Genomic DNA, 20,356 nt, shown 5'->3' with positions numbered 1-20,356 from the left:
GTGCAGCCGGTCTTCCACGAGGCATTTTCGATTTCTCATAAAAAACTGATATTCAATCACGTGTGTGATTTATATATAAACAGTTAACGTCAATCAAATCACGTGATTTATTTATTAACAAAGTAGTACGGATAATACTGGTAAGACGTTCAGTTATTTCCCTTGTATTTTATTTACTTTTTTAACCTCTCGAAACTGGAAGGTTACCCTTGTCAACTAGATGAGTGTGGTGTAAGTAGGCTGTTTTTGAAAAGAACGTGTGTGCGTATATACACGCGCGCAGGTGATTCATAAGTCCTGGGACTTTTAAAACTCAATACATTGTTAGTTCTCTTTTCATGTATTTTTAAAACCTGAGATTATATAAATATATTACAATTTTTAAGTAGTTTAGAAAAATGCCCTCAAAGGGTAGTTACATTCATTTGTCCTAAAATACAACCACACACACCATACAAGATGATAGCATTTTAGATTTTTCTTTAATCTATCAGAAGCAAGTGGAACAAGTATTAAAATCAGTAACAAAAAAAGTCAGAGAGGAGAAGTCTATCGATCATCCATCCACTCGAACCAGGAACCATGGAGTTGCAAATGGAACTGAACCACGCAGCCGTACTGGTATTCTGCAGTGAATCTATCAATCATTTGGATGTGATCTAGGAATGCCGTTGTGTACGCACACGACGGCTGTGTTCCAATATAGGTTGCAACTGAGTTTTGAAGAAGGCCAGTACAGACGAAGGTATTTTCCAACTCTGTGGAGAGAGGACTCCTCCTAGTTATTTGGATGTAATTTTGGATACGAGAGGCAACACAAAATCTTTACACCTCGAAAGATACCATTAAAAAAAAAAAGGACACCTAAGTAAAAGTTGTTAAGTTCGCATTTTTTCGATGGGGCATTTGTGATGTAAGAAGGGGGGGGGGAAAGGGTCGAAAAACTGTTGTTGGTTTGAAAACCAGAAAGTAAAAAAAATGTTGGGTAATTCCATAGGCTAACAGCAATCCACGATTCATTCCAGCATAAAACAGCCAGAGTTGAAAAAATTCCAAAGAGAGAGAGGAAGAGGAGTGAAAGAGTGTGTGTGTGTGTGTGTGTGTAGGAAAGCAGCTCAAATAGTAACAGAAAAAGAGAGCATCACAAATAGCAAAGAAAATATAGAAAGATGGCAGAAAAAGTAACAAACAAACCAACAAACAAACAGAAGAGATGTGGAGAGAAATAGACAATCTGCCAAATAGGTAGGCGAGTAGAGGTGATGGGTGGTGATTAGCTCTCTGCTTCGCTCACTCAATCCCACCTCACTTCTTCCTCCATTACTTCACCACAGCCTCACTTAACACCAGATTTTCTCATTTCAACAATAACCGGCTTCAACTTCACTCTACTTTCTCTCTCCATATAAGTTTACAGAACTGTTGTACACACACACACACATACACACACACACATACACACACGCGCACCTTCCACCACACACAATCTAGAGCAAGGACCGTACACGTTGGTTATTTAGTGTATTGTGTTAACGTTTATTTTCTCTATTTCTGAGACAAACTAAAGGTATACCTTAAACGTAGCGTGGTTCTACGAGCCAGAGAACGTGTTCATACCGAACCACACACACGCATCTTTCCTTTATGGTGTGCGTATACACGCACACACATACACACACTAGAGAACTTCGAAAGCAAATCCACCACGTTATAACTGTTCTCACAAATTAACAAAGGAGCCCCTCCATGTCAGGCAGGGACAACCTTTTTCTGAGAAGTGGGCCCCACTATTAAAAAAAAAAAAAAAAAAAAAAAAAAAAAAAGAAAAGGTAATTTTTCATTAAGAATATCATCCCAAAAGTCCCGTGGGCTGCAGTTTATCTAGGACTGCTCTATGTAGTCAATCGACCTGCTAGAAATTGTACCCAATGTCAAACCATTCCTTCCCACCTTAAAAAGAACAGGACATTGCTGCCCTAGATCAATGGTGCTCAAAGTTCTTTTATGTCTATGGACCCACCTCTACTACAGAGCCATTTGAGGTTTTTTAAAAAACCTATTGTGTTTTCGTAATATTTGGATATTTGTTGTATTTCGGGGTGGTTTTTTTTTTTTTTAATTTTGCCAAATAAATACACGCAGTATATATTTGTTCTTCACTTGTTTATTACTGTTCTTATTTTAACTCATGTCCGAAAAATTGTTAAAACATTTTGTATATTGTTGAAGTGTAACTGATCTATTGCCCATAAATTTTAAAATCTTATATGGGCCCTGGAAATGAAATTAAAAGACTAGATGGTCACAAATAGTCTGCTTAATCAGAGTAGATCTGAAAGTAAACCAAAGTTTCTTGCAATGAGAGCAGGGAGAGTATGACGATGGGAAAGAGGTGAACAAGTTGAAGTGTTTAAAATTGAACAGTTTTAAACATTAAAACTGGCTCAACACCATTCTGCCATCTTGATGAGATGGTGACAGAATTTCCATAATATTTTTATGGGTGGTATTAATGGTTGGCCGTTCGAGAGCCAATAAGTAAACACTCCCTCCTAAGTGGCCCAAACGACTATATTAATACTGTCAATATCCTTGAGGGATGTACACCACTAGAAGTGCAGAACAGTAACTGTTCTGTTAAAGATCAACAGGAAACACTAGACAATGGAGACTGAATAGCTTGTAATCCTTTTCCAGATAAAACAGTATATTATAGGAAGGAAACAGGGCAATGGTTATCTACAGTAGATTAATAAAGATATCTGGAATACTGGATTTGTGGATCACAGTTAAGTTGATAGTAGTATTTGTCTAAACACTAAGTACAGGGTTGATGGCATAAAACAATTACATGAGTAATCCTATACACACATTACTGCATACGTTCACACAGGAAAACAGAACTAAAAACAGTATATAAACATTTAAAAAAAAAAAATAAATCAATAGAAGTTACAGAGCAACTCAAAGGCCGAAAGTTTTGTGGTTTGAAACAAGTTCGATAAGTGTCAATGCATGAAATTCTTGGCCCTTGAATCACTAACTTCTGCTGGTTAGATTAATAAAAAACTATATGCGTCTCCCAGCACATATTCTCATACTTATAGTTATAGACGTATGGTGAAATTGGTACACCATAGCAAAATGATTGACATTTCAGACAAAAGTCCTTGGCAACTTAAAAGATTGGTATCCATCACTCTCAAATAGTAAGGATACAAGAACATTCCTGTCCTTGAAGAATGACTTCCTGGGACATCAGAAACTCTGCTCACTATAGTATACAAGCATAATTTTACAGTTACATCAATGAACACAATTATTGTTGCCAGAGCTTATAGCAATCGGTCTGTTTAGATTCAAATGTGCAACTCAAAATGCATTGCAATGCACAACATTGAAAATCATGCTTTTGTTAATGTATGTAGTTTTAATAATATGCAAAACATAAAAGCCAGACCAAGTTGAATCATATTTTACTTCAAGCCTAACTCACAGAGTTTCTGGTATACAAATTAAAACTATGTCAAGCAGTGAAAGAAGGCAAATGATAATTCATGCACCTTCAAAGAAAGGAAACCAGAATAGATTGGTTTTCTGTTTCTATATTAGGCAGTGGGCATTATGGCTATTTTGAAAACTGGAAGATTATTGAATGTTTAGAGAAATATGAAAAACTTGAAACAGCATTTTTTTTTTTTCTGTGTGTTCTAATGTGATGTCCACATGGGTAATACTGAAGAGGCAGTCTCAGGAGAGAATAGCTTTGAAAATTATGTTCTTTGTTTTTCACTTGAGATGTTATGGATAACACTACTTTTGAGTTATTCATTACAGAATAAAAGACAGACAATATAATATCCTGCTACAGTACAACTTGCTTAGTAAAGATTTGGCGAATCTTAACTTTGCTATCATATCAATGCACAGTTCCCTGATACTGAAGGTTCAAGTTCAGCTAAGTATAACTGCTGCAACATTGAGCTGTGGGTTCCAAAAAGGGCATATCTGCAATATATATTTCCCTCTCTGACTCTCTGGGAGAGAGGCACAAGCACATACACAAATATATACACACACGGCAGTAACTTCCGCCTACCAAATTCAATCACAAAGCTTCGGTCGGCTCGGGGTTATAGCAGAAGACACTTGCCCAAGGTGCCACGCGGTGGGACTGAACCCGAAACCATGTAGCTGGGAAGCAAGCTTCCTAACCACACAGTACATACACACACATGTATTTAGAGCGTGTCTATGTATGAATATATGCATGTGTACATATATGCAGATGTACTTAAATATTTTATGTGCACTCTTCCATGATAGAAAAGGCTGGAAGGGTTACCCAAGAAGGTTTCATAGCTGGATCTCCTGCCATCTCCTGACAAGCAGGGGATGGCAGTGCACCTGAACATGTGTAAATATGTGCACTCAAACTCACCTGTATACACAAGTACAATGTATATTTGTCATTTAAGAATAAGCTCTAGCAGTTCATATACGGCAGATTATCCAACAAGGTTTCCTATGTATCAGGAGTCAAATTCAAACTTTCTTAACCCTTTCAGCTACTTCTACAACAACAACAACCTGCACTTGGCTCTGGACATCAATGAAACCAACTTGATGGCTAGCTTCTTGGACACAGCTCTTTCCTCGGCTCTGAACACAAACTGTGTTAAAATGAGATGTCAGTGTTACCTTCATTTTTGCGTAACTTAATTTATTCACCGCACCCTGTATACACACACACACACACACACACACACACACACATATATATATTTTCACACACACACATGATATATACACATATATATGAATTGTCAATGCATGCATATATATATATATATATATAGCTAGATCAATTGGTGAACATCTAACATGCATTTGTCAACAAATAGTATACTGTCAATATACTATTTAAGTATTGACCTAATGTTTGCATTGGTTTTATGCAATGGAGAATACAATATATAAGCTTTGGTCAATACACAAACTAGTGTAGTTGTCTCATTGAAAACGGCTGATTCAGATAATGGTAATCTGTTCAAAATGCAAAGTTTTTAAACCATTGTTAAACTCTAAACCTAAAAGCTCTACACTTCAATACAAAACATTAACAATTCACACACATGACAGCATGTCAAACAGATGGGTCACAAAGGCATTAAAGCACATGGCTAATGATATAGTAAAGAAGGGTAGTTTTTTTTTTTAATTAGAACATTTTTAATGGCTCACAATGGTTTTCATTGTCAATAAAAACAGTTACATGTGCACACACACACTATATCTATATACACAAGGGAGCATTCACATGGTCACCTAACCTGTTCGATACAGCCAAATTTCAAATCATACCCAGCTGTCTTAAATCAGAGGGTGACATATTGAACAAGATAGACACACACACACATACAATGTTGAACAACCCATACAAATATAGAAAATGGATATTAAAATATATACTCAAGCACACATGCAATTGGATTTGGTAGACAGAAACAAAAAAACTGGTCTTCATCTATTCATGCATGTATATATATAAAATGTATTTCTCTGTACTCTTGTTTAAATATGTATTGGCTGTAAACAAGTAACATCACCATACAAGCAATGTTCTCATTTCAAGTCTTCCGTGAACATGTCTGGCCATGGGGAAATATTGCCTTGCTTAGAAACGGATGTAGGTTGGTGACATGCACATGCAGTTGTAGAGAAATCTACAACAAACTGTGTCTGACCCATGCAAGACAGAAAAAGTGGACATTAAATGATAATGATGAGTCAATATCAAGGACATGCAGCCTGGGTAGGCAAGGTAGGTAGTGCCTACCCTGAATGAAACAGATTGATGGTAACAGTTTTCTTTTATGGCAAAATATGCAACTAATTCAATAAAATTATGAAAGTTACTCTATTATGCATGAAATTCAAAATATCTTATTTTTTTATAGATTAGGTAGGCATAATTCTCCCCTGCCTTTCAATCTCAGTATTAAAACTGCGTATAGTACTGCTGTACTACACGTACTGAGTACATTCCTACATTGTTTTCTTTATGCGCTATAAAGGCAGAAGTTCTGCCTTCAGTTCAGTCATGTGCCTGTGTTTTATTTTTTGTGTGCTTTATTACATAAACATTACCAACTTCTTATCCTGAGGAATTACTCACAGTACGTGCCTGGTCAATATGTATTAACTGCAGTAGGATGGTGAGCTGGAAGAAACGTTAGCACATCAGACAAAATGCCTTGCGGCATTTCTTCTGTCTCTACAGTCGGAGTTCAAATTCCAAGGTTGACTGCATTTTATCCTTTGGGGAGGGAGGGGGTTTGCGATAAAATAAAGGCCAAGTATTGAGGTTAATATAAGTGATTTGCCAAGAACCCCGAAATTGCTGGCCTCGTGCCAGAATTTGAAACCAATATGCATTAGTGCAGAACCTGGCTGTAAACACTACAGCCCCATCATTATCATCTCCACATGTGGGAAAACAATTATGTAAGACATGTATTGCACATACACACACACACAAATCCATTCATATCAATACCACAATATATATTTTTAAAAATTATAATAGCAAATTTATGAGGGAGAATCAGTAGAGCACCAAAATATCCTGTGATATTATGTCCCATTATGTTGTGTTCACATACCATTTGGTCTAGTATGTCCCCCTTCCTTTCTTATCCTTGCAGGGGTTGATAAAATAAGTAGTGCTATGGTATCCTCAGTATGACTTGTCTATATGCACGCAAGTGCTCATTGAGCAGTTGGCCCTAGCCCGGTTTTGTTTATCTGTTTGTCCAGGACATGACAGTGGCACTTAAGACATGTATACAAGAAACTAAATGTGATGACCTAATTCTCCAAGCAAAATCTGTCAAAGAATTGAAATTGTGAACGTAGAAACAGGGCATAAGGATCAATATCTTTAATACTAGCAAAGACAAGAGTTTCAGTTGGCAAGAAAGAAGACAGGACTCCGCAGCCATCTAACAATGGACTATGCTTGATCTACAGAAAAGATCATAGGACTTGCATATGCTGTACCATACGCAAACTATGGGTGCACAAGAGATGCAAGTGGAATCAGAGGCATGCTGATAGGATTTTGTATTTGTGCAAGAGTACCTATAGAAAAATTCTTCTGGATGCTGAGCATCATTCTAGAAGTACTTGACAATTTCCATCTTTTAGATAGTGATATTCAACTATATTTTTCCCTTTTGGACCTCTTTGATTCCTATTTTGCTTGGGTGGACCCCCATAGCCATTTGATCGATGCTTTAAAAATTCTATTATATTTTTATAATCCAATATTAGGAATTCTATTAAAAAAATTGATAGAATATTTGCTGCACTGTAGAAGTATAACCAATTTATTGGTCAAAGTTTAACAAAATCTTACATGAACTCACAAGAACCATAAGGACCCTGGTTAAGAACCATTGCTCTACATGAATTGCAAATAGAGAAGGATACTCTGCTGGATTCTGTCTTCCAAGTGAAAAATATAGTGTATGATGGAGGCTTGTATACAAGCATGGTAGGAAAGCACAAGCGTTTAATGTGGAGGATGCTTGAATGCTGGAAAGAGAGGTGAGCATCTTCTGCATGCAAGAAATATTGAGGATAAGAGGAATCGGATGCAGCATGCAAGAGAAGCATGCTTGGAAAATGAACATGCAGAAGAGAAAGACTCCCAAGGAAGATATGAGAAGTGGTGAAAAATCTGTGTTTAACTACACGAAAGTGGACAATGGACTGCAACGAGTGTGCCAGAAAAGGCCCATTAAATCTTGGCAAAAAAAAAAACAAAAAAAAAAACAATTTTAATTATACACATGCTATCCACTTAATGTCCACTAATATTTCCCTCTAGTCCTTCGAACCTGTAACGGCTCAATGACCAGACATGTTTCCACAGACGATTGCAGACAATTTTTTTCTTCTAAGCATGAACAGCAACTGTTTACAATTAGCAAGTAAACGTCAAAATCAATCAAACACATACGACAGGGGTCTTTAGTTTTCATCTATTCAATTCACTTTACAGCACAGTGGCCAGGCTCAGTGCCACACAGTGGGACCAATCCCAAAGCTATATGGCTGCAAGGGAAACTTCTGAACCACACGACCATGCCTGTACCTATGCATGTGTCTAACTGCGTCGTATCATTACATAGTATAAATGCTCAAAGTAGCATATCAGTTCTTTTCAGTTAACAAGATCGAGGAGACTTATTTAAAAGAAGGTATGCCAGCACGAACAGTCCAATAAGTATTTCTTTCTAATATTTATACTCGAGACAATAGGGCTTGATTTGAGGGAGATTTGGCTGCTATTTCTAAAAGGTTGTGACTACAAAGAGGCTCCAACAAAATCAAGATCTAAGAAAAGTTGTGGTTCAAATCACATTTACTTTGGCGTCCACATATGAGGAAAGGTGAAACTTATTCATCTAATGAAAATGGACTTTTGGATGATATAAACTTATCTCCTGTCCTTACAGATAATGTGATTGCTTAACTCTTGTCAGTTGCATCATAAATTCAAGGACAGGTAATGACCTACATAAGTTGGTAAACTTGGGTCAGTCCCGATCAAGAGTCAGGAACCATCTTAACTTATTTCAGATCACGTCCTTCCCTGTTCAAAGGCATTAGTGCGTGTTCGTGAAAAAATTGGTAGCTTTTTCTGGCAAGTTAAATGAATACATTGAGTATCTCGTTGTGAGTTAGTTGAATCCCACTCTGTAATCGTCAGAAGACAAATTACGCAGAAAAATTGAAATGAATTACTTTTCTTTAAAATGTTTCTGAAAATGGTGACTGCATTCGATTGGGGGGGGGGGGGGGGGATGGCGGTCCAAGCCCATCAAAGATTAAGAAAAAATATAAAACAGCTAAAAGATTTATCGAAAACTTAGACAAATGAACATGCTCTTGGAATCTTAGAATTTGACTAAGTCTTTAAATGAAATATCTAACAGTAATTTTAAGTGGAATAACTAAGTTTGTAAAATTGAAGATATCCCCCCCCCCCACTGCACATGTGTGTGTACATATAATTTTATTGTACGAAAGAGTGGGGGGGTCCTATCTGTCTGTCCAACCTGTTGGAAAATAACCAGTAAATCCCCCCTAAATAACAGAGTAGTGTAAATCTAAAATCAGTTCTCAATCGGGGTCCATAAAAAATTGTTAAAATGTGCGATAAACTGCTTCTAAAATATTTTAATTTTTCTCATACAATTCCTTTATATTTAATTATAAAAAAAAATAGTAGGAATTTACATCGAATTGGTATGAGGGCCCACCTGAGTAAAATAGAAATCAAAGGTGGTCCATAGGTGGGCAAAACTGGTTGAGAACCACTGATGTAAAAAAAAAAAGACATGATGGCTCCGGTTGGAATGTCTTTGGTCGTTGGCGTAACTCCATCAGGATTGATCTGATGTTTATATGGCTACACAAATGTATACTGCGAGCACAAAAAGAATCTGTGTGTATCCGTATTGTCCCGAGTCCCTTTAGAACGGACACGAGTACACATAAGTCTACAATACATATATTACACACACAATTAATAAGTAAATATATATAAACACACACACATTACAAGGTGCATGTATTTAATATATAAACACCTGTATTGTACATTCCATTCAAAAGGCAGACATGTGACTTGCTAAACTTTTACAAAACTAGAAAAATGCACACACGCTGAGAGAACATCAAATCCAAAAAATACGTTAACTGTTTCTTTCGTCTAGGATTGAGAGAGAGAATATCTCAAATCGTACCTAGATAACAGCTATGCAAAGTATGTATGTGACCTGTATTTTCTATACAATTTATCTACATTGGGAAGGAGAAAGCGAGGGTGTAAAAGAGAGGAGAGAGAGCAAGTAAACGAGAGGGAGAGAGAGAGAGAGTGAGTTGACGAGAGGGGGAGAGAGAGAGAGAGGGAGTGAGTTGACGAGAGGGGGAGAGAGAGAAGCAGCAGGAATGAATGAGGACAGACTTAAGATGAAGGGGAGATTGTTGTATAGATGACTCCGAATAGCTGCCCCACCTAGCAAGGGAAACGAAATAAGAGCGAGCGGGGAGCTGCCGTTTACTATAAAGGCCTCATATTGTAAAGATACGGCTGTCCACACCTATTTTATCATAGATAACACCACTTGCTTGCTCGCTCTCTCTTTGAAAGGGGCAACTTTTTTTTCTCGAGAAGTGGGTCGTATTAGTATTAAAAAATACATAAAAAACGAATAGTTTTTTTCGTTCAGGCGTGCCATTCAGAAAGTCCCGTGGGCCGTACAGGTTGCCCGTGGCTAGTTAAAAGGCCTATAACGATTCACGACCCAATTCTAGAAAAGTTTGAACTATCTCACATGATAGGCAAGACAAACACCGTTGCTGATTTATTCAGTTAATCTATGAAATAAATTAATGAAACGAAGAAGAAAGGCATCTTTCCCTCTCTTTTCTTTCAGTACACCCAAAGTTCCAGTTGTTGAATCAGTAAATATAAAGTAAAATAAGTTTGACAAGTTTTATTCATGGAGAGAGAGAGAGAGAGAGAGAGAGAGAGAGGAGACCGACTGAACGGAACAGTGAGTAAAGTGACCTACAACTAACACAAGATGAATAGATTATATATTTAAATAGTTAAAGACGAGTCTTTTGTGGGATAGTCCGCCTTTCTCAATTGTGAGAAAGAACTAAGGACGAGAGAGAAGAATGAATATGCGACAGAGAATGAATAATAATGTACGAGAAAAATCAAAAACAAGTGAAACAAGTAAAAGATTGGATAATAGAAAAAAAGTACATGAAATAGGATGAAAAAGGTTTAGGAAGAAAATGTGTTTTTATAGTCACTGAATATAACAAAACGAGTTGAGACAGACACAAATAGGTAGACCAAGACTTTTCCCTTTTAATAGCTTATATTCACCTGCATCTATATAAAATCCATAGATACAAATAGACACACACATAAATAGATACATACATGTGCAAGAGACGAAATAGGATAGGAAGTGTGACTAGCTTATCTCGTACATAGACATACGCACATTGCACTTAACCTAAACAGAAGTGTCCGGAATGAAATGTTTGTGTGTGGTGTGGTGTGTGTGTGTGTGTATATATATATATATATATATATATATATATATATATATACACACACACACACACACACACACACACACTACATATTTTCTATAGGAACAAGGCCTGAAATCTTGTGGGGTGGGGGCATAGTCGATTATATCGACCTGGTACTCAATTGGTATTTATTTCATCGACCGCGAAAGGTTGTATGCAAAGTCAATTCTGTGGAATACATACATACATACATACATTCTATACAAACGTACTTAGGCAATGAGTGAACGTTTTGTGTCGCTCCTATTTTTAGAGAGGCTGAGCGAGCGAGCGAGATAGAGAGAGAGAGAGAGTTCCTTGACAACAGAGCGGGTAATCAGACGGAAAAAATATAGAAACTCGATTAAATAAATAAAAATGACGGAAAGGAGGACCCAGCGAGGGAGTTTCTATGTGACCGGTTGCTTGACCTGTAAGATATAACGGCGGAGGTAAAGAATACGTACACCACCCGTTTTCGGCGGTTAGGGTTACGCCGAAAACGGGTGGGGTGCAGATTCTTTACCTTCGCTTAACTTAACATCCAACTTCATCCTTTAAAAGTAGAATGGTCACGGACTCAGTGTCTTTGGATCATAGGCTTGATTAGAGTTGGGACGAGCTAACGAAGAAAAAGAAACATCTACGTGGTCGCTCGATCTGTTAGAGACAACAGATAGATATCCATAGAAAGTACAGCTAAATTGTGCTTGATATGCAATCCCCAAAGAGAAGGCTGGGGTGGCCAGAATTGGAGACCTCTTTGATCAGAGCTGGTCTTACGGCGAAAAGCATAAGCGTGATAAAATGAAAGGAGAGAAAGATTACGAATTCGTATTAATGTCAACAGAAATTTGAGCAAGGCCGCGCGGAATGTAAGAGAGAGACAGAGTGAGAAAAAAGTTTTAAGATAAAGGATAGTGAAACCAGGGGTAGAAAAGGTCTCGGGATAGAGCAGCAAGTAGTATATAAAAGATACCAAGAGAGCATTGAGAAAAAAGTGCTAGGAAGTAAGAAGATAAGAAAAGAATAGGGCCTTTATATTTCTTTCTGAAAGAAGACACACATAAACACAAATTAAACAGAGAGCGTGTCCGTGTTTGAAAATATGCACAAACACACCATATTTTCACACAGACACTCCTTGTGGAATAGATATTATTATATACACAATTACTGAATAGTCCTAAGAGATAAAAGTTACAAGGAGAACAGACGCAAATCTCCAAATATTGAAGGCAAATTAATTAAGGATGAGCAAACAAGGTGATTGGACGAGTGGCATAATTAATCGCCAATACAGAGATTTACTGAAAATAGTTTTTTTTTAATAAAAAAAAAGTTACTTCTCTACACCAAACACACAAATATATATTTCGAAACACCTCTTTCCCATATATATATATATAAATGTATATTTTACACACACACATGGATAACAATCAGTCTCACATACCGACACAAAAAGAAACTTAAGGAGTGTTTATTAGACGGTAAAATAAGAAAAAAAAAATGCTGTCAGGCAAGTTAATCACGGTTATTTCACATAGAAATGGGGAGGAGGAAGAAAGATAAAGCGGTAAAGAGAGAGAGAGGGAGTGAGGGAGGGAGAGAGGTAAAGACAGAACAAGAAAAAGAAAGTAAGACAAGAGTGATGGGAACAGAGAGAGAGAGGAAGAAAAATAAGGTAGAAAGAGAGAGAAATATTTCAAGATGGCTGCCACTCATGTGTAGCAGACTTAGATTTATTTATACACACACACACACACATATATATATATATATAAATATATATATACACACACACACACACACATATACATATACACAAATTCATACGTTTGTTTAAATTTTATCAGATAATGATTAAATTGTATTTAAATTATATCTAAAACTTTTAGGCATGTGTGAAAACTGAGAAAAAGTCCAAGTGAAATCAAATAAAATCTACAAAGAATCTTTTTCAAACTTCTATAGAAGTTTCCGATAATGAATAACGATATATAAATAAAATAAAATCGACATTTAAAAACCTAACTGACTGACGAATATGTATGTGTGTGTAATTTGAAAACTACATGCGTAATCATTTGCTGAATTATCAAAGTTTATTAGCTTTATATATATAAAACGAATAACTTAAGTTATAAAACTGGAAACAGAAGGATGTTCATGATTATTTCACAAATATACACAAGTAGTACTTTGTATATGATACAAAATGTGTATTAATATTTATACACCTGAATTTGAAGTTCTCATAAGACACACTCGAATAGGCGCGAGTATTGAAGTTTATTTAACGAACGAATGATTATGATGATCGCTATATATATCGGAATTATTTTGTATATACATTTTACGAATAAATATACACGTAATGTACACCGAAATATAATTTCACACACATGTGTGTAATTGACGGGCGCGTAGATGTATGTATATTACAAACGTATCCATATAAATAAATTCATATTTTACATATACATAGACGCACAAGTCCGTATATTGCACGCATACAAAGTGAACATATGAATAAACATCACATCGGCATACACGTTACAAGTATGTGTGTGTATATATATATATATATATATATATATATATATATATCAACATATAGTTTTAGGGGAAAGAACCAAGTTTCATGAACTATATATTTATATTGTGAAACCTAGTTTAATTTTAATGTTTGATAAATTGATTTTAATTGAGTTTTTACCTGTAATTTTGGATTTCATCCCTAATATTATATATATATATATATATATATATATATAGACACACACCTGATACAATTAGGTACAACTGTTGAGCAAATACTTGTATTTTACAGATTTAAGCTTTTAGAAAAGATTCCCTGCTATGGCTAAATCTAAGACACCTCTTCCAAAATACAATATTCGAAAATTAAAAATATTTGTTTCAGGAAATATTGAGTTGGTGAAAGCAGAGATTCTTCTTTAAGACATTAAATCTGTACATAATTCATATCTATAGCACAAATGTGTGTGTGTGTGTATATATATGTATATATATATATGTATAGATTAATAATAATAATAATAATAATAATAGTATGACGACAAAAGAATGAATGAGACCTCGACATTATGTAAATAGAGGAATTTATCCGTAATACATAATGTGACAATTATTCGGTTGCCATAATAAAACTCCGAATTTCGGATGTCGGGCGGAAATCTGCTCCGGCATCTCGTCAGTTATTAAGACAAACAAAAATATGTGTGTGTGTGTGTATATATATATATATATCATATATATATATGCACAAATACATAACACGCACATATATCATACATTATGTTTCCTATGTCTGTATCATATATATACTTATGTACACATTACATATATAACACTATACTTTATACACTTACATATACATACATTTACATAGTTACGTCTATTATGAAACGCATATATTTTGTATATACATTACACACCCACATATAACACTACACACAAGCATGTGTGTAAGAGAGAATGCACACACGCGTACGTAATATGTAAAACACTATACACACGCATATATATACCTTAATGTGTGTGCATGTAATATGATAAAGGTATGCGACGCCGAGATGTTGCCAACAAGATTTTACAGATTCCTTTACAAGACACTATTTACATACAATAATTCTAGAGCTGACTTTATAAAATTTTATCCTCATCTCTGGAGATAAGATAACTTCTGACTAAATATTTTGTGTTAGAATTGCAAAACTTCGGCAAACTTCAGCCGCAATTTAATGGCCTCCAACCGAGGATCGAACCGCGATTGCAGGCACTCCCTTTCTCTCCGCGGAGAGCCTTTTTTTCTGACGAAGGCAAGACAGACAGACACGTTCGTACTGGTTGTTAGAAATGGCAGTTGAATTAACCTCACATCTCATGGCAGACAGTCTTCGAAAAAAGAAACAAAGGAAACAAATACGTGACGTCCACGGCTGGAACGCCGTTTGTCATGTCTCCTCGAGTAACTAGGGGATAGTTAAAACACCTACGCACCCTTTAATCACATGGCAAAAAAGAAAAAAAAACAAGCTTAGAGTTTCTTATATACACATATATACATACATGTGCATGCGAGTGTATACATGTGGCGCGTATATACACATGCATGTATATGCGTTATATATATATATATATATATATATATATAACTGGTTTGTCTTATAATTAGGAACAAAGTTTTCACTTTAGACTTGTACATCATTCACAAGACCGTTTTTGTATATGCAATGCGTACGAATATTACATGCAAACAACTCGTACATAAATAATATATATATCTATATATATATATATATATATATATATATATATATATATATATATATATATATATGAGTTGGTTGTCCGTTGGTCAGGAAAAGAGTACACCTTAGAAGAAAAACAGCAGTAATATTTATATATTGTCAAGCAGTGTATTTCTGACCAAGTTTTTTTGCCATAACCAGAAATATACAGTTGGGCATTGCACACTCAGTTCTGTGTTTGTTTGTATGTATATATATATATATATATATATATATATATATATATATATATATATATATGTATACATTGTTCATCAGTATATTCCTGGTTATGACATAAATTTAGTCAAAAATATACTGCTTGACAAATAAATATAATGACTGTTTCTCTTTCAGAGTGTTTTTTTCTCTCCCCAAACCAACTGATTTCATATCTACGTACAGACTTTCGGAATAGGTGTCCCACATGAGTTGGAACGTCTGTTTCGGTTGGAATTTTATTTATGTATGTGTGTGTGCCATGAACATAAAAGACAGGACGTACAAAGGCATTAGCTCAAATGTGTATAAATCTCTATAAACACACAAACTCCATCATGCACGTGGAACTTAATAAATAATTATATATATATATATATATATATCTTTTGTGACGTCCTGTACCCAGATATGCATCTATATATACATGTAGATGTAATAATGTACATACATGTACGTATATATGCAATATACACACATTTTATGTGTATTATTATACATATATATATATATATATATATATAGATAGATAGATAGATAGATATATAAGAGAGAAGTCATAACTCAATTTACGGCTTATGTGTCGAAGTGTATGTATGTATATATACACTATTCTAAATTCCATAGTTATAAAGCCTGATTCATTTAAGAAACAGACATGTACACACATATGCATACAAACATCTAGATATACCCATACACACCTCGCCAACTATCAAAGTTGAGGAACAACATTCCGTGTCGAAAGTTTCTATCATGATCCAAAATTATGTTTTTAAGAGGTTCCACAATAAAAAGCTTAAAAGATTCTCAATATACCCAAATACTATCTCTTTGGCCCCTATTACCATTTTCTGACAGGACATTTTTACAAAATTTAGAGAAGACAGCGAGATTTTTCTTCAATATGATAATGGAAAAGCGGAAATTAAACATTTCTTAGGAATTCAAGTTGCTAAGTTGTGTATAGCCATGTTTGACTTTCTATGTTCTTTTGTGTGTGCGTATATATATTGTGTGTACTAGACATAAGCGTATATATATAATAATATAATATATATACTCTTTACACACACACACACACACAACCTCCCTCTCATATGTATGTGTGTATATAGATATGTGTGTGTGTGTGTCACCTTCTCTGGCAGCTGAGAAATTCCACTAAATCAAGAATAAATCTTGTATATACACACACACACACAAGAGAGAGAGAGAGAGAGACAGAAAGCATATTTGTACAATTGTATGTATATATACACATAGCTTTATAATATATATAAATATATATAAACACGTTATTGTTAAAAGCACAAGGAAATAAACATCTGGGCCAAAGTTTGTTGGCATTTCAGGTCAGACATGAAACAGCACTAAGTTTAGCTACAAACACTAAACCGCGGCGGGTCAAAGGAGGAGGTCTCCAGCTCGACCTGGCAGAAATAGCAGTCAAATCTTCTCCAAAACGCACAAGGATAGAACACGTAAGACAGAATGTAATCGTACGAATCCCTAAAACGACACGATGGTCATGGACAGATTGACTTCTATCACAAGTCTGCCCGATTAAGACAGACATGGGGCTAAACACTAAAACTTAGAAAACAGTTTTATATCACAAATATGCTGCACTTAAATTCATAGTGGACTTGTGTGTATGTATAATAATATACACGCAGTTCATCACGCTAGTTAATATACTGATTAAATATTTTAACAGTAACTGTATAAACTTGTGTGTATATTATACGACAATGGCATACTACTACATGATATACATACGTGTAGACAGAGAGAAAATGTGTATGTATATATATATATATATACACACACGCAGATTACACTCAGAAGCTAAAGTACTGATGCACAAACAAGGTAACACACGCACACACACACACAAGCTAGCACACAAGTTAACACAGCACACACACACAAGCAAACACGCAAGCTAACACAGCACACACACACACACACACACACACAGGCTAGCACACAAACACACACACGCGCGCGCTAAGACAGCATAGAAACTAATCCAACACGTATATAGTTCATAAAACACACAGAACAGTCAAGACACACGCGCGCTCGCGCACGAGCAATGGAAGAAATAAAAAACCGCTAAAGCGAAAAAAAAATATACAAACCCAAGAAAACTCAGCTCCAGTTTATAAATAGTCAATTACAAAAAAGAGAGACATTTTACATATACATTATACACACACATTCACATACATCAACACACATACATAGATAGATATAGATATAAGTTAGTACTTACCATCTTCGAGTAGTCTTTCCATGTGTACAAAGACATTCGGAAACGCCTGTAACTGTTTTTTATCCTTTAGCAATTGTGATAAATACTCTGGTGAATTTCGATCCTCTTTGTTATTTTCAGTCCCCATTTTTATGAATTTTTAAATTTATCTTCAATTAGATAATGCAATGTTTGGTAGATGTTTTGGATAGAAGGTTTTGAAAGGGAAGAAAGGAATTACTTATGTTTAGACATGAAAAAGATGAAATGAAAATTAAAGAAAAAGGATAAACAGTAAGATATGTAAATGTTTTATATAGTTTAGGGGTAATTAATAAACCACATTCGTTATTTGGTATATGTATGCGTGTGTGTGTGTGTGTGTGTATGTGTACTTGTGACAGCAAAGACTGGAATAACAAAAAAAAATTAGCGATTGATAGAAATATATATATATGTATGTGTGTAGAGGAAAAGGGGGAGAAGATAATTCCCCCTCTATATTAAAGGAATTTTTTTTTGTTTTCCCCTTTGAGGAATTTCGGTATTTCCTCCGATTTGTCTTTCACTCCTAAATCAACAAATCTTTCACTTAATCCAACGGAAATAATATATACATATATATATATATATATATATATATATGATATATATTATATAAAAATGGTGTATATTATTGTATGCTTGTGGTTGTAATTTCGTGTTATATATACACACAGCAAGAAAATATTGGTTGTTACTCTTGTTTTGCTCTCTCCAAGGATAAGTTACAATGTAGAATTTCCACAATGAAGTATCATGAAAGAAAAAGACCAAAAAAGAAAAAAGCGCTTTCTCCACGTTCCTCGAATTATATTTTTCTTCTTTCTTTCGTAGGAAGTATATTTTCCGTTGTTCTTTGCCGATTCACAAATTTGAGAATATAATGCCCTATAGCAACAGTAGAAGTATTTGGGTATCACATATAAACGTACAGATATATGTGTATATTGATAATAATAATATTAGGGATAAAATCCTAATACTATATATTAATATATATATGTATATCTACACGTACACAAGAGTGTATATAATTATATATATATATATACACCCCAGCATATAAACTTAAACCTACAAAGTATGTATATGTGTGTATATATATATATATATATATATCGGCTGTTGGTTGGGAGAAAAAAATTAAATGGTTTGACCACAGGATAAGGGAGCAAGGATAACAGTAGGTCCCCCCAAGAAAAAAAAATCAAAACCTACTTTGAGGTATAATATTCTATATTTTTTGCGTTAGTCCCAAAGTTTTGAGCTGTTGCTTGTGTAGCGGAATTTAAGAAGTTTTTTTTTTTTTCTTTGAAAGAGATTCAGAAAGAAGGAGGAAGGGGGCGGCAGAGAAGCAGAGCTGCCGTGTTGGATGAACGTCTCCTTCATACAAATATCTTACTGAACACGTGTGGAGAAGTGCGCATGGCTTTTGCGGTCTTGGGCTGCGCGAATTCTATCGTTTGGGGGGTGTACAGGATCATATAGTTGTTTGTTTGTTTGCTGGTTAGCTGACTGGTTGGTTGGTTGGTGCCGTGTTTGTTTGTTGGTTAGCTCGTTTATTTTAGTTCATTTGTTATTATTATTATTATTACTTTCTATATTTTAATGATTTTTTTTTAGTTTCGTGGTTTAGTTTCGTGTATGTTGGTTTTTTTTGTTTTGTGTGGTTTAGTAGTAGTTAACTCGAGTATATCTGTACAGAGTTGGTTTATTTAATTAGTTCGTTAGTAGGTTTTTAAGGAAAATCTAAAAAGTTTTTTTTCCCCCTTTTCTTTACAGTTTAGAATCTTCCTTCGGAGTGGTAGGATAAAGTTTGATTAAATAATCTAGTAACCATATAACGTAATATCCATTATGTTTCTCTCTATTTAACACTGTGTCCAAGAAAAAAAGCAAAGTTTTTCAATGTGTCTAGCATGGATTTTGTGTATCGGAACTTCAGTTAACTGAAGCATTTAATCTTTTTGACCGAATATATTTTTCTTTCTTTTCTTTTTCAACGATCTGTTCGTTTAATTACGAAAATAACATTTTTCAACTAGTTCGGGTGCGTAAAACTTTCTTTAAATATATTTTATTTGACTTCATAAAGTATTCAAAGGATATATTTTAAAATAATTTGGAAGCATAAAAAAAAAAGAAACTGTTTAGCTTTTGGAAACAAAACTTAAAAGATTTATTGCCTTATTAGAATGGTAATTTTGACCGACTGACCCTCTCAGCTGGTCGGACAATTTGCATAAGTCTGTAGTAAATACCCTTTCACCGTCTCTATCAGTGATACGAAATGGAAGCGAACCAACTGGGTTATTGCAGACAGAAATAAGCTGTTTCGGTTGTAATG

At 35.0% G+C, this 20,356-nt stretch overlaps 1 protein-coding gene and 1 long non-coding RNA gene across 20 annotated transcripts in view; one reads left to right on the top strand and one right to left on the bottom strand.

Moving 5' to 3' along the window:
- The window catches only part of LOC106884116 (KH domain-containing RNA-binding protein qki.L), an 87,444-nt gene extending 67,993 nt beyond the window's left edge, over positions 1–19,451 (bottom strand). For 4 of the 19 annotated variants that reach the window (XM_014935915.3, XM_014911997.3, XM_014935685.3 and 1 more), the window contains exon 1: positions 17,989–19,445. In XM_014935915.3, coding sequence (XP_014791401.1) covers positions 17,989–18,115 — 127 coding nt within the window. In that variant the 5' untranslated portion in view covers positions 18,116–19,445. Of the gene's footprint in view, positions 1–17,988 lie in introns of all 19 variants that reach the window. The other 15 variants (XM_089337667.1, XM_089337668.1, XM_052974749.2 and 12 more) reach the window with 9 other exon arrangements.
- Positions 19,452–20,106: 655 nt separating this feature from the next.
- The window catches only part of LOC149131866 (uncharacterized), a 24,783-nt gene continuing 24,533 nt past the window's right edge, over positions 20,107–20,356 (top strand). The window contains exon 1 of the long non-coding RNA XR_016237442.1: positions 20,107–20,356. This exon is cut by the window's right edge and continues 1,957 nt beyond it. This is a non-coding gene — a long non-coding RNA (uncharacterized LOC149131866).

The sequence above is a fragment of the Octopus bimaculoides genome, chromosome 19, assembly GCF_046866305.1.
Source record: "Octopus bimaculoides isolate indiv1 chromosome 19, ASM4686630v1, whole genome shotgun sequence".
NCBI lineage: Eukaryota > Metazoa > Mollusca > Cephalopoda > Octopoda > Octopodidae > Octopus > Octopus bimaculoides.
The sequence above is the reverse complement of the archived record's forward strand: the minus strand, read 5'-3'. Positions and strand labels throughout refer to the sequence as shown.